The 14703-nt window shown below is 43.2% G+C and overlaps 1 protein-coding gene across 1 annotated transcript in view; it reads left to right on the forward strand.

Moving 5' to 3' along the window:
• The window catches only part of ATXN10 (ataxin 10), an 80121-nt gene that overhangs the window by 33085 nt on the left and 32333 nt on the right, over positions 1 to 14703 (forward strand). The window contains exons 6-9 of the mRNA XM_018564076.1: positions 3084 to 3160; positions 5336 to 5501; positions 5590 to 5698; positions 8023 to 8192. Coding sequence (XP_018419578.1) covers positions 3084 to 3160; positions 5336 to 5501; positions 5590 to 5698; positions 8023 to 8192 — 522 coding nt within the window. The remainder of the gene's footprint in view (positions 1 to 3083; positions 3161 to 5335; positions 5502 to 5589; positions 5699 to 8022; positions 8193 to 14703) is intronic.

Raw genomic sequence — 14703 nt, forward strand, 5'->3', positions numbered from 1 at the left:
GTGTTTCAAAACTTTATCATACATGGGATGTCTACTGGACTCTTGTGTGGACAGATTTAGTGAGTTATTCCTAAGATTTACTAAGAATTACAGGCCTACAATATAAAACAACAAATTGCCATGAAAAACAATGTACCGCTTTAGCATGCTAAAATCCTGCATAAACGGCAAAACTTCTTAGCGCTATACATATAGATGCCAAGCAACTTTACAAATACAACCTGAAACCTCCCTTGCTTTCCATGTGCAGACCAGTTTCAAAATTGCTTTGCTTGCTTGCTTACTGTAGCTAGTTTGGGGATATAGGCTGCAAAGCAGGGGGATTTCAGGGAAATAGAAAAATAAAAACTGAGTGCTTCCATGCAGTATTTGCGAAGAATCCTGGACTTACTGTTAAGCCCTCATTCACACAAGTAACAGCCGGCCCGTACAGATCCGTGCTGCATGCATGGCCGTATCGGGCCGCACCCGGGAAGGACAGGTGCTGCGTGTGATTTGTACGCAGCAGCCTGTTCTCTATGGGAGTATGCGGCCGTACGCTGCCTTATTCTCACCCAAACTGCATGTCCGTGTGGGTGCGGGTGTCTGTACTCGTACACTGCCAGGTTGGATCCTGTCTGCATCCGAACAGGGACACCCGCACCCACACGGACGTGCAGTTCGGGTGAGCGTACGGCCACGTACTCCCATAGAGAAGAACAGGCTGCTGCGTACAAATCACACGCAGCACCTGTCCTTCTTGGGTGCAGCCCGATACGGCCATGCACGGATCTGTAGGGGCCGCCTGTTACTCATGTGAATGAGGACTAAGATGGAGGAAAAGTGATAACACTCCCAAGTCCCTTCTAGCTCCCTCTTCTGATTCATAGGTTCTGTGGAATCCTGGAGTAGCCATTTCATTCAGTAGAGTTATCTCATGGCTTCTCTTAAAATCTTCAAGCAAAGTGTGCAGGGCAGCAGAAGGTGTCCTTATTTGACCATCGTTCCACTTTAGACCACATCGTCAGCAAGGCAGATTTGTTTCTGTGACAGGTTCCCTTTAAGCCTGCTTACATAACTAAAGATTTATAGGACTTTCTTTTGTGCTCGTTACCAAAGTCCTCTACAGAATAGAGCAGCTTTTATTTTCATTATAATTTTCCATTAGTTGTTTATAGCCCAAACAGAGTTCAAAGCTCCCAGAAACCTCACAGGCGGCAGAACCTAGCATTTATCTATGAAAGAATATTAATCCTGGTGTATTAAATGGTAGATCACAGCGGCTTATCTCCAGCTTCTGGACCACTTGTGCGTGTTTCCTCTGAGCCCCACCACAAGTGGCTTTTATATTCTAGTTACTCATTAAGCCACAAAATAAAATGTTGGCTTTGCAAACGATTCTGCTTCTTAGCTCTGTATCATTCCAAGACAATAAATCTGTACAAAGTGGCATAGTTAAATGACTGAGCTTTACAAACTGCCAGTTGCTTGTACAGGGCAGGACAGATGTTTTGTGGGCAGGATCGTGCCTCTACACACCTGTACACTTTATCTGCACTTTGGGCTTTTCTCTTTAACACAATCAGTGATGGGTAGGTTTCAGTTGGCATACATAGTGCATGACCCTATGTCTTGCTTTGATAGCTTTTCAGTTTCTTTCAATAGAATTGTTAATAAAGTGAACTGCAGGCAAATGGCTAAATACACATATGGAATACATATAAGGGAGTTGTCCTACCAGCCAAAGGATTTGTATTTCTGCCCATTCAGTCCTGGGATTTACACAACTCTGCCACGCAGCACAGCTCCGTTACACAGCAGAGGCAGATGAATGACACCACTTACAGGTAACAGTGACCATGCTTACAGCAGGGGCAGACAGGGGGTTGACCTGATCAGTGGGCTGCTCCTCTTTCATTGTCCAATCCCAGCAGGGTTCACATATGGATCTAAAAATACCCCTTTAAAATCTTTCAAGCAGAACAGACCACTACTTAAAGGGAATGTATATTCTTTGAATTTTGTTTTTAAATAAAAAAAATTGATCAATGTGTGTTAATGTTTGGAAACCCCCATTTGTATTTATGATTAGTAAGTAAGGGGGGAATCCGTATTTGTTTATTGCATATGCAGACTCTGCTTCCAATGCTACAAAGTACTTGCACTTTACTGCTCTTTAATCCCCTTGCCTTTTCAGTCCCCAAAGACTAGCACATTAACGCGACTCTATAAATTGACTTACTGCTAACAGTGTAGCTAATATCTCATCTCAGCAGTAGTCTAGAGAGACAGAGTAATGGCACAGAGCCTTTGAGAGCTCTATCTATTGGCTATTTGCAAATATATGTATTTAATACAAAAACACAAAATATGGCAGAGCAAGTCTGTAAAACCATAAGTCACATAAAAAAGTTTCTTAAAGGGAAGGTAAACACTGCCGTAATAATTTATTTGTTATTGGTATTTAATGCCAATTTTAAGCAGCACTCAAAATATAATATAGTTTCTGTTCAATAGTTGCTGCTTAAGGCTGAACTATGTGCTCAAAAACCTTAATTTAAATATATTGCTCAATAGCCACAAAGGTAATAAATCCACTTTGTGTGTACCAGATGCCTTTGCAAACAACAGTGACATCACAACTGCAGTGAGCAGAGCTGTGGGACTCGGTAGCCCCTTCTACTACCTGTAGAAACTTACATGGGGATACAAGACCAGTCACCCTTGCAAGAAACAAAATACAGTACCAGTCTATCTTACAGGGAAATCATGCACAGAGGCAAAATGTGGCTGAAATTGTTTCCCGCTGTATTGCTGAAGAAATCTTAAACAAATCCGCAAAAGAGACCCAAGATTCAAGGAAAAATATACATGCCTCCTTGTTTTTAGATGATATTTGTTTTGCCTGGATGTCAGCTTTATACGAAAAGAGCTCACCACTGGAGATACAAAGAGATATCAGAGATCATTAGATAGTTAAACTCGTAAGCATCTGATAATCACTGAACGATTAATTTTTGGTGGACTAGCTCTTATGTTTGTGATCTTTACCCTGAATGACATTCTTCCTCAATGTCGATTTATCCTCTTTGTTCTGCAGGCAGCTGATTGTCACAGACCGCTTCCTGAGGTACCCGGAGCTGCTGAAACAGATTTATGCCAGTGTGAGCCACTCTGACAGGTAACGCCATGCAAACCAGAGTAACCTGATGCATGTAGCCCGCCGCAATGTGCACCCTGTTTGCCGTCATTTAAAAATTGTGGTTTGAGAACTGGCACGAGTTCCCTAAGTACACGCTTCCGTGCCTGTAATGGTTTTAAACCGGTTGCTAAACATTACATGTTGGCCACAAACTGGCATGGCTTTTTGTGAGATTACAGGATCCAGGTTGGCGCCATTGCTGTGTGTGAGGTTTAGCCAATTTAAAAGACAACTCCAGCCCAACAGCTAAATATATAGTGGCGTCCAATATACGAGGAACAATGTGTCCTTAGCAAGATATAGAGCTCCGAAAACCTGTTTTTTGTCGATGTTCTTATGACTCTGAACACTTTGATCTTTGTGCATTGTTTAAATCGCAGTAGCAAGCTTCCTAGACTGTTGTGGGGCTGATTTAGTGTGACAGTCTGATCATTCTGTCTCGGTTATCTTGGGATTTTCAATCGAAATGAAAAGAATTTAATAAATAATCAAAAATTGGCCACTGGGAATTTAAATTGAAGAAACTTTGTTGGACTATCCAATTGCTTTCATCAGATTGTTTGACTTGCTTTCTGTTTTCCATCATTTTCCATCGCTATCTGATAACTAGTATTCTTCTAATATATCAAAACTATTCCAATTGATCAAAGTTTGCTGGTTGAATAATGTTCTCAATGTTTGGTTGCCTTTGTATGTTCAGTTGCTTGTGATTGCTTTAGCAATGAAAGGCTGGTTCATTGTGGTTAAAATAGCCCATTCATTTCTACATGTATGACCAGCAATAAGCCTGAATGTAACACAAAGTGTACACCTAAAATGTACTTTATAACAATGCATCATATTATCAATTGCAAAAAGTCTCCCAGGAGAAATCCAGTGGTCCATAGAAATATTTTAGCCTGCACCCTGTAGTATTGCCTTTCTCAAACAGGGTTCCATGGAAGCCTAGGTTTCCTCCAGAGGTTTCTATGGGCTGGATGATTGAACTCCAGCTTGATGGTGTCTGAATAGTTCCAAGGCACATGTCATTTGACAGATCCAGTGGTATGGGACTAGTGGAGCCTCTCCTCTCGTCTTTCACTAACAATTGATACTTTTAGATGTGCCTGTAAAGGGGGCAGTCTTTCTCCCACTGACCACCACATCAAAGGAGACATTCTTCCCATTATCCACCAACAATTTAAGGGGCCCTTCTCTACTGAGCACCATACTAAGGGTCCCATCTCCACTGGCCATCAGTCTGATAAGGAGGGATGCACCGATACTGATACTAATGTCGGTGCTAATACTGAGTATTTGGGTGAGTACTCAGTATTAGTATAAGCCAAATGCTTCCGATATTTATCCCAATACCGGAACTTCCATTGTCAGTAAGCCAGGTGGCTAGTCATTACAGCTGACTGGCTACCTGATTGGCCAGGAAGCCGGCTCCATGCTCCCTTGTTACTTGGCTTCCCGGTCAATCAGGAAGCCGGGCGGCATGTAATGGCTCGCCTCCTGGCTCTCTGATTGGTTGGGAAACTGGCCCGACCAATTAGGAAGCCGGGCAGCGAGTCATTACACTGTGCCCGGATTTCTGATTGGCCAGAAAGACAACTCCATGCTCTCTCGTCACCTGGTGACGAGGGAGCATGGAAATCGGGAAGCTGGTTTGGCGAGTCATTACACGTTGCCCGTCTTCCTTAATGGGACTTCCCTTTAGGTATTTAGAAAAAAATATCGGTACTCGATACTGAAAAACGCGTAACGGTGCATCCCTAGTGATAAGGCACCAAGTTAAAGGTGACCACCAATAGAAGGGGGCACCTCTCCCAATGACCACATTAAAGTACCATGAGCTGTAGCTATCATTTTTACCTCAAACTCAACTCGAAGGTTCCTTTTAGGTAACAAAAATGTTTAAAAAAGGCTGAGAAAGGCAGCTCTTATGGCTTCTGCATAGAAATATATGAAATCCTCAAAAGCCGAGAGCACAAATTACCTGTCTCCCAATCTTAATATTGGGGAACTGGACGGTAACAAAAATAAATACATTTTGGGTGGAGCTGTTCTTAAGAGAAACGTCAAGTGCCATACATTTTGTAGCAGTTTATCCAGGGTAGCGTTTCCCTTTTACCATTTACAGAGCAATAAAATTATAATCTTTTTCTGTAGGGTGGTCCTTTTAGAGATGATAATGTCAAAGGTGAGTGACAAGAGTCCTCTGAGTGCAGAAGAATTGGCCAGCTTGCAGGAGGTAGCGGAGTTCCTCTCTGAATGCTTCCAGAATCAGTGTGGAGCTGTGCTAAAACTCGCCAGTTCTAGAGACTGTGATGAGCCGGTAAGGTTGTCACTGTAGTATTTTTTCACATCTGCCATCATATTTTTGTGTGCAGATAGTATTTCAGTTCATGATTCTGTTTCAGCAGGAAGCTGTTGTTGTAGTGAGACTCCTAGATATCCTCTGTGAAATGACCTCGGACAGCGAACACCTGACCTGTTTGCAGAGCTGCTCAGGGTTACTGGACACAGTTCTTGGTATGTAAATGCAAAATATTACATTTATAATGCGGCGGTTTCATTTATACTGTTTAAAACTGTATGGTGTGTTTTTATTGTATTGGTTTGGACTTTGGCCAGCCAAGGCAGTTTACCCTTAAAGTGAACCTGTCCTGGCCAAAAAAAGGTATTTAATGAAACAGCAGTGCTGAAGAGCAGCACCTTGTGTTAGTCTTCAAATCAAACCCTGTGAAGCAACTTGGATCCTTTCGACATCCAGCCTCGCCTCCTCCCCTTTCATTTTCAAAACTGAACTCCAGCCTTCCCTTCAGTCTTATACAGTTGTACCGGCTCCTCTCCTGGACTGAAATTGCTTCCTCTGATTTCACTGCACACTGTGAGCTTCTCACATTCACAGAAGCTGCTTCACGTCAGATATAGCCCACCTCAGTTCCTGGCTGGAAAATGTTGAGTATCATCTAGCCTTTTCCTCGGCAGCCCTTTTGTCCCTGCCTCGCCCCTTTTATTAATTGGATTTCAGTTCTTTCAGTCATAGAGTCTCAGCAACACATATGGTTATTATTTCACTTCTCCAGGCTGACACTGATCCAAGAGCCAGCCCACTGCTTACATCAGGGCTGAGGGGTCTTGAGAGGAGGTATAAGGCAGGATGCTGTGATGTTTTCTGGAAGCTTTGTACAGCACCCTGATGGTCCATAGAAATACCATCAGCCATGATCTGCCTGCATTGTATATAAAAGGAACCGAGTTCTAGTGAAGATGTTACTAGGTCTATAATAGGTCTATAATAAGGTATGAAAAGTGTTTAGCATGTTGATGAATGGGGAGAGGAGGAATCAGGGAAATATAATCTGATTAATTGTCAGGTTTAAATATATGATGTTTTGTTTGTTACAACCTTAATTTCCTACATCCTCACTCCTTTCCTACTACTATCCCTTAGTCTTGTTATCCCTAACTTTTTTCCATTTCTTTTTTTTTTTCCTTGGTCCTTCCCTTCCCGGTTTCCTTTTCCTATTTTTTTCTTTTATTTCCTCTTGCTAGCTTTATTCTTTCCATTTGTCTTCTACCTGTCTTCCATTTCTACTGTTTTTTCCTTTTTTTTGGTTTGCTATTCTTTCTTCCCTCCCTATCTTAAAATCTTACAAGGTACCCACTCCTAATACCCCATGGCTGTTAGGATTCTGCTTCATATCTTTTTCATCTATGACACTAAAGGTTTTAAAGCCTAACTTCAGACATTTTAAAAACAAATTGGATTTAGTTAACATTTTTGCCAGATCTTTCTTGCTGTGACTCCACTGGGGAGGTTTTCCCTCAATTCCTGCCCTGGGATACCCATAAATAAAGTGGGAGGATAGATTCTCCTGGGCTGGAAGACACAGATATAGTCAGACATTCTAACCCTTCACTTTTTGTTTTGATGATTTGTATTTGATTTTGTATATTTGAATTTGTCTGTGTTTCTGTTGGAGAGATTTTCCATCACTTCCTGCTGTCCCGACCACATTTAGAACCTGACGGAGCCCGTAACCTTCCCCTGCTGTATCCAATACAAAATAAAATAAAAAAAAACAACAACCTTTTGGCTTGAGTTGGGCTTTTTTAGTTTATGTTGCTAGAGATTATCTGCCAATTGATGGATTGTTTTGTTTTCATTACAAGTCTCTTTTTCCATAATATAGAAAATAAATATATGAAGATAGACTGCTCTTAGGAGTGTGGGTATACAATAAATAAATATGCACCAAAAATATATATAACCCATGGAGACGGAACCCTAGAAACTAGAAATTTGAAGATAGGGCTGCAACAACTAATCGATAATGAGAATCATTGTCATTGATTCTCATTATCGATTAGTTGGTTCCGATTAGTCCGAACTAATCTCATTATCGATTAGTTGGTTTATAGAGACTGAAACCTAGAAACTAGAAATTTTAAGATAGGGCTGCAAAAACGAATCGATGATGATCGATAATGAGAATCATTGTCATTGATTCTCATTATCGATTAGTTGGTTCCGTTTAGTTGAATAAACCCCCCCAGCCCCCTAACACCCCCCCGCTGCTCTACTCCTTCCTTCTCCTCCTCGCTGGGAACCACTGCATGCTGTGGTCTGTGTCCCCTTCCATTAGAGGGGACACAGAGCGCTGCAGCCGGCACCCAGTGGGGAGTAGAGACCTCTGTGATTCTGCATTCCCCCGTTCCTCCTGCCGTGCCCCGTTCCTCCTGCCGTGCCCCGTTCCTCTTGCCGTGTCCCGTTCCTCCTGCCTCTAATGCCACTATTGCAATATACCCCACCAAATATCTTCCTATTTAACACTTTTTGTCTTCTGCAGACACACTACGTCTGACGCATCTCGCTGGAAAACAAAGCAAGAACATCTTCACCTCTTCTCATACTGCGAGTCTGGGCAGTGACCTCACGCACGCCGCCGTGGGCTTCAAAGCTCATCTTATTCGCCTGATTGCAAATTTGTGTTACAGAAACAAAGAGAACCAGGATAAGGTAGGAGGCCTCTGCTGTTTACATCTACAAAAACTATATATTGAATCCGTAGAGTGGATTTTCAGCACTTGAGACCATGCATATCACTTTTGCTTCTTCAGGACCAAGCAGCTTGTTATCCATCATAGAGTGTGCTTGTTATCCATATGTGTAGAGACAACTGTCTACAATCATATGGGAATTGAATAACTGAATTTGCCGAGCTACAACAATGAGCAATACAAAAAAAAACAATAAAAGAATCTGTGACTCCTAAACAAATGTCAGTGAATATATAAATCAGATGTGAAGTCTGTAAATGTTCATAACGCTGAAGAAATGTCCATAGATAAACAGCAATAGTGATGAATATTTCTTGTTCCTTCACCAAATGCACCGCCCCAGATATAGGGGTGCTCACCTTATTAATAGACCTCAACAAAAGGTCAAATCGGGAAATTCCCTTCTTAACCAGGGGAGGGGGCCATCAACTCCAATCGCAGATGTCCTCCAATAATGTTATGCCAGCAGACAGATCTGTATAACACTTCTTTAGTGGGGAAACAATAACCTCCCATCTTTATCCAACTGTGGATCTCCTCAGTATAGTATGTCAAAAGTAGGATCGTGTTATCCAAAAAGAGAAAGCAAGCACCATAATGCGTACCATCCAAACAGAGTATGATTTATTAAAAGAAAATTACTCACATAAAAGCAGTGGTAACAGCATGGAATCTCTCTTAGGAGTGTATGCAGGAGTTTTAAATGACAGCAGCCGTCGGTCGTAATGATCAATGTGATGTCAGATGCTACGCCCAACATTCCCAATATGGGAATTGTTGACTACTTGGCCCTTAAGAAACTAACTTTTAAGTAATTTATTAAAACATTTAAATCTGTACTTTTTTTTTTGTAGATGTGGTTTTGCAGGCACACCAAAACCTTGGGAAGGGAATCGGGGGGGGTTATATCAATTGTGTGAACAGATTTTTTTCAGCTGTTGGAATGTCTATTCCCTCAATGTTGTCTGCATTATAGGTAGGTAGGTACACATGCTCTTAGGTTGCAAGTTCACAAGTATGCGTAGGATAGATCTCCCTTCTTAAAATCATCACAAATTCAAAGTGGACATTTTATAGAAGAAAGAAAAAAAAATCTTACAGTATAATATGCTTTGCCCACACATCTTTGTTAATGCCTATTTCCAGGGATGCACCCAAAATTTGACAGCCGAAACATATTGGCAAAGTGCCATCTTTCGCCCAAAATATCAGTACATCCCTGGTTTCTCTCCTCCCCGCTGGGCAATGCTCTGTGTCCCAGCGGGGAGGAGAGAAACTGTCACAGGAGGCCGAGCAGTGTGGGGGAGGAGAGCACTGTGAGCGCTCGACGTCTCTCCGCCCGCACTGCTCAGCCTCCTGTGACAGATCAGGAGAGTGGCGGTGTGGGAGCGGAGATAGCTGTCACAGGAGGCTGGGCCGGCAGTGCAGGGGAGGAGTCAGCTGTCGGGAGATTGAGCTCTCCTCCCGCACCGCTCAGTGATCGCTGAGTGTTTGTAAATAAATGAGGACATAGTATGTTTACTGTCCCCAATTATGAATGCATGGGAAGCTATCTACAACACTTTCTGTTCATTCATGATTGTGTACATGGTAAACATACTATGTCCACAAGTTATGAATGAACAGGAACACTCAGCATAGATGATTCCTGTTCATTTATAACGGGCTGCAGAAAAAGAGATTGAGGATTCTGTGTCCTCAATCTCTTTTTCTATTTTAAAAAGGAAATATCAGGGGTCTCTTAAGACCCCTGATATCTCACCGAAGCCCCCAACAGTAAAGTAAAAAAATATGTAATATAAATAAAAATAAAATATAAAACAAATTAAAAAGGTTCTAAAAAATAAAATATTTAAATATTTTTGAAAAAGTTAGAAAAAAAAACATTTTCCGTTTCGGCCTGACATTTTTTAAAATTTTAGTTTAGTTTGGGTTTCGAAATTTTCTTTTTGGTGCTCCTCTAGTTAGAACCTTTTATTGCCATCTGTTTCCTGACTGTGGAGATTAAGGCTGGAAATACACAGAGCGGATTTCTGCTGATTTTTGATAAACCTGCTGAAGTTTGCTCAGTGGGTGACCCTATCTGCCAGCTCCTGTCCAACACACTTTGATTGAAAAAGTGAGGGAGCTGGGAGGAAAATTGTTGGCTGAACATCGGCTGTATCCAATCATGAAGTATCACGTACCTGGTGGGGAGCCGAGTTGTGGGGAGGCCTCCTTTGCAGCACGAGTTCCACACCCCTGAATGTGGAGACAGGAGGTGGGGAAACTACGGGCAGCACCGGTGCCGGGTGATGCAGGACACTGGGCCTGGGCAGGTCCTCGAAGCCCGTCTTCAGCGATGTAGGAAGCAGGTGCTGATGCGGCTGGAGCAGAGCGGAGTCGGGCAAGCCAGGGTCAGCAACAGTCGGGCGGCAGGGTACAATAGGAGAAGGCAAAGGAGAATCCAGGGACAAGCAGAAGTCGGAGGCAGGCGGCAGTCAGGCAAGGTCAAGGAATCCGGTCGATAACAAGCAACAGGCAAGATACAGGAGATAACACACTGGAGCTGAAAGACCACTCAGCAAAGATCTTGGGAGTTGGGCCAGCTTAAATAGGCCAGACAGAGCAAGTCACTTCCTGTGCGCCATGCGCCGTTTGCGCATGCGCAGTCGCTGTCGCTCGCGCATGCGCAGTAGCTGCCGCTCGCGCATGCGCAGTAGCTGCCGCTCGCGCATGCGCAGTAGCTGCCGTTTCCGGCAAATGTGATGAACAGGCCTATGCGCATGCGCGGTCGAGACTCTGCCGTTAGGCATGGTCTTACATGAAGGCACTGTTCAGGTATTTTGACAGCTGGTAGGCTGTCAAAATACGATAGACTCAGGAAGGGATTGTTAGGGGGTTTTTTTTCGTTTGGCCCAAAAGGTAAATGAAACATTTCTATCATTGTATACCCAGCATTCCCCTGGATTTCTGTCCTGGAGACACAACAGGAAGTGAGTGTAAAATATGAGGAAACATACCCCTTTTAGACAACGGGGACACCGACAAAAATAAAAACTCATTTGTAGTGGAATGGTTTCAGGGTTACAAACTCTTACTTTAAGTTATTTGCTGTCATTCCAATCACCGTGACAATAGTTCCCCCCCCCCTGTTTCTTGTTCTGCTGTCACATAGACAGTACAAGTTGTTCAAATGCTGAAGGGCTGGTAAGGATCTTTTCACACCAAGGATTTACAATCCTGCCTGACAAATAGGATTGTGGGCAGCATTACAGTTGCTATAGTGCTGCACATGTGATCAGCTATGCACCAGCCATTTGAGGGCCTAAATGTTTGGTCGAGAGCTGAAAAAAGCACACATAACCTTGAAAATTATTACTAGAGGTATTTCTTGAGATTAACTGTTTTGGGAAACAGTTAAATTGGTGGGTATAGTTCTGGTTTAAGGCAGGAGTACTGAGAACACCTACTGCTCTAATTCTCTCCCTGCCTATAACAAAGCCATTACGTTGGCGGCAGTGCCAGCATGTACACACTGTGGTCCACTATAGCAGCTAGGAAATTGCAAATTTTACAGTTGTCACCAGAGGTGAGAACAGAACCTTCCATTGGGGACACCTGTTCTACACAAGAAGTCTTAGCTGTACACTGGGCACTTGAGTTGTCCAAAATTTTATATTTTAACGGGTTATGTTGCAAATCATCAGTGTAAAGCTGACCATACACTTAACAATCATCGCACGGCTTGAGTCGTGCGATGGTTGTAAAGTAATTAAAAGCTCGTACGATCTGCCCATCTTGGACAGGCAGATCGTACTTGCGATCATCAAAAGCCCGCCCCGCTGAGGGGCGGGCTTCCGATGACTCCAATGCCGCACGGGCAGTGTGCGCTTGCGCACACCGGGACGTGTGGCATTTGTCTCCCGTGAACGTCACTAACCCGCCGACAATCGTACGATTCTCGGCGGGTTTTCAAGCATGCTCGGAGACTAAACACGTGCGACCGTACAGTAGAAAAGGTTGCACGTCTTCCATACACCTGGCGATTATTGTACGATCGCTGGATTTCCCACGATTATCATACGATAATCGGCAGGTGTATGTATGTATGTATGTATGTATATATATATATATATATATATATGTGTGTGTGTGTATATATGATTATGTGCGATACACACACACTCTCACTGCTCTTCACTGATAAATCCATAATGCCTCTGGAACGTTTTGCTAGCATATCCCTAATTTTTATATGGTTTTTCCTTCCCTGCCAGTGACCTATTGGTTGGCTCCGTGCAGGGAAACCAGTGTCTGCCTAGTTGATGTTGACCCGCTATTGATTACCATAGCATTTTGGGATCGGTAGTTGGTGTCAGGTGTGATGGATGCTGTGTCACACAGGCGCAGGTGGCTCATATAGTCTGTGATTTCGGGACGCATGCCATCCTCGCTGCAGGGTCACAAACCAAACTGACCTGAAAGCCTAATTCCCTGCGGAAATCAAACACTGATTCAACGTTTACTCTCTACACAAAGCTTTATTTGATGGCAATTTCATAATTGTTTGCTAGGGATTTATCACATCACATCCCGGTTTTTTGAATCGCAGCCTGCATCCGAATCTCCTTTCACCTCTCAAGGGTGCCTATCTCGCTGCCGCACACTGCTCGAGGGGCAGGAAAGGATAGGTAAATACACTGAGTGCTCTCATTCATTGATCTTCACGTAGACCTTCAAAGACCTCGGAGGGGAAAGCAGAAGCCTAGCCCTATTAATCAAATAATGTTTTAATGAAGCAATAAGAAAGAGAATATTTGTACAATGGCATTTCCCCTCACTTAAGTTATATAAACTTCCTGCTAGGTATTTTTTGTGTGCCTGTGGCGATAGAATTGTATCTTTTGTTGTTTTATCATCATCCCTGATATTTCTGCACATCCTTATATTAGGACTGACATCATACTAGTTTAGGTGGGTTTGATACTCCCTGGGAGGCTGGTGATGGAGCTGTTGCAGGGTCATTCTGATTAAAGGAGTTCTTGGGACACACCCAAAATATGCTGGGGGGATTATATCTTCCTGGTGGTCCAGGGCAGCTTTGGAATGCCTCAGTAAGGGTTGTGTGCATGAATTGTGGCACGGCAAAGAAAATTCCAGGCTGGCATGGTCAGCCTGCTACTGTGTGACCTCCCCAAATCTAGGAATAGCAGGCTGAATATGATCATATGTAAAGCTTTTAAATCTAGTGTAGCTGAAAAGCGGGATATTCTTCTTCAAGAAAGACAGTTATGATTGGGTTTATGCCAGAACTTGAATAGTCATTCTTACATAGTTACATAGTATTTGAGGTTGAATAAAGACATAAGTCCATCAAGTCTAACCTATTGCGTGTATGCATTTATGAGCAGGTGTGTGCGTGTATATGAGTCCATGTGTGATTTTTCTCTTAGCAGTACCTGTACCGTTGTATAGTATGGTCTCCAAGGAACTCGTCCAGGAGTCTCTTGAATGATTCCACACTCTTAGCTGAAATCACTTCCTGCGGCAGCAAGTTCCAGACCGTAACCGCTCTAACTGTGAAGAACCCCTTGCCCCTGTATGTTGAAATTTTTTTTCCACCAATTTTTGGTTGTGCCCTCTGGTCTTTGTTACGGAGCTAACCGTAAACAGTTTGTTACTAAGGTTGCTGTCACCCTTGAATAGTTTATACATGAAAATCATGTCCCCCCTTAATCTCCTAACCTCCAACGAGAACATATTTAATTTTAACAACCTTGTTTCATAGTTCAGATCCTCGAACCCCTTAATGAGTTTGATAGCCCTCCTCTGGCTTTTTCCAGCTCAAAGACATCCTTTCTGAGTATCGGTGACCAAAACTGGACCGCATACTCCAGATGTGGCTGAACCAATGATCTGTAAAGTGGCAAAATTATAGACTTGTCCCTGCAATACATTCCCTTCTTAGTGCAAGACAGAACTCTGCTTGCTTTGTTCACAGCAGCCTGGCACTGCGTGCTGTTATTCAATCTGCGGTCTATAATGACCAGGGCTCGAAAAATCCACTCGTCCACTCGTCTGTGACGAGCAGACAGTCGTATCATCAGCAAACACTGAGACATGACTTCTTACTCCCTCCCCTATATCATTTATAAATAGGTTTAAAAGCATGGGGCCCAGCACCGAACCCTGGGGTACGCCACTCATGACCTCAGCCCAGTCTGAGAAGGTGCCATTAACTGATACTCTTTGTGCGCGTTCTTGTAGCCAGTTTTCTATCCACGTGCACACTAATTCGTCTATGCCCATAGCCCTTAGCTTGTATAACAAGCGTTTATGTGGCACAGTATCAAATGCTTTGGCAGAGTCCAGATATACTACGTCCACCGTCCTCCCCCCATCCAGATCTCTACTTACCTCTTCGTAAATTGTCAGCAGGCTGGTCTGGCACAGTGGCGTAACAACCGGGGGTGCAGCAGGGGCGCGGG

The sequence above is a fragment of the Nanorana parkeri genome, unplaced genomic scaffold, assembly GCF_000935625.1.
Source record: "Nanorana parkeri isolate BGI_ZX_2015 unplaced genomic scaffold, ASM93562v1 scaffold720, whole genome shotgun sequence".
In the NCBI taxonomy this organism is placed as follows: Eukaryota; Metazoa; Chordata; class Amphibia; order Anura; family Dicroglossidae; genus Nanorana; species Nanorana parkeri.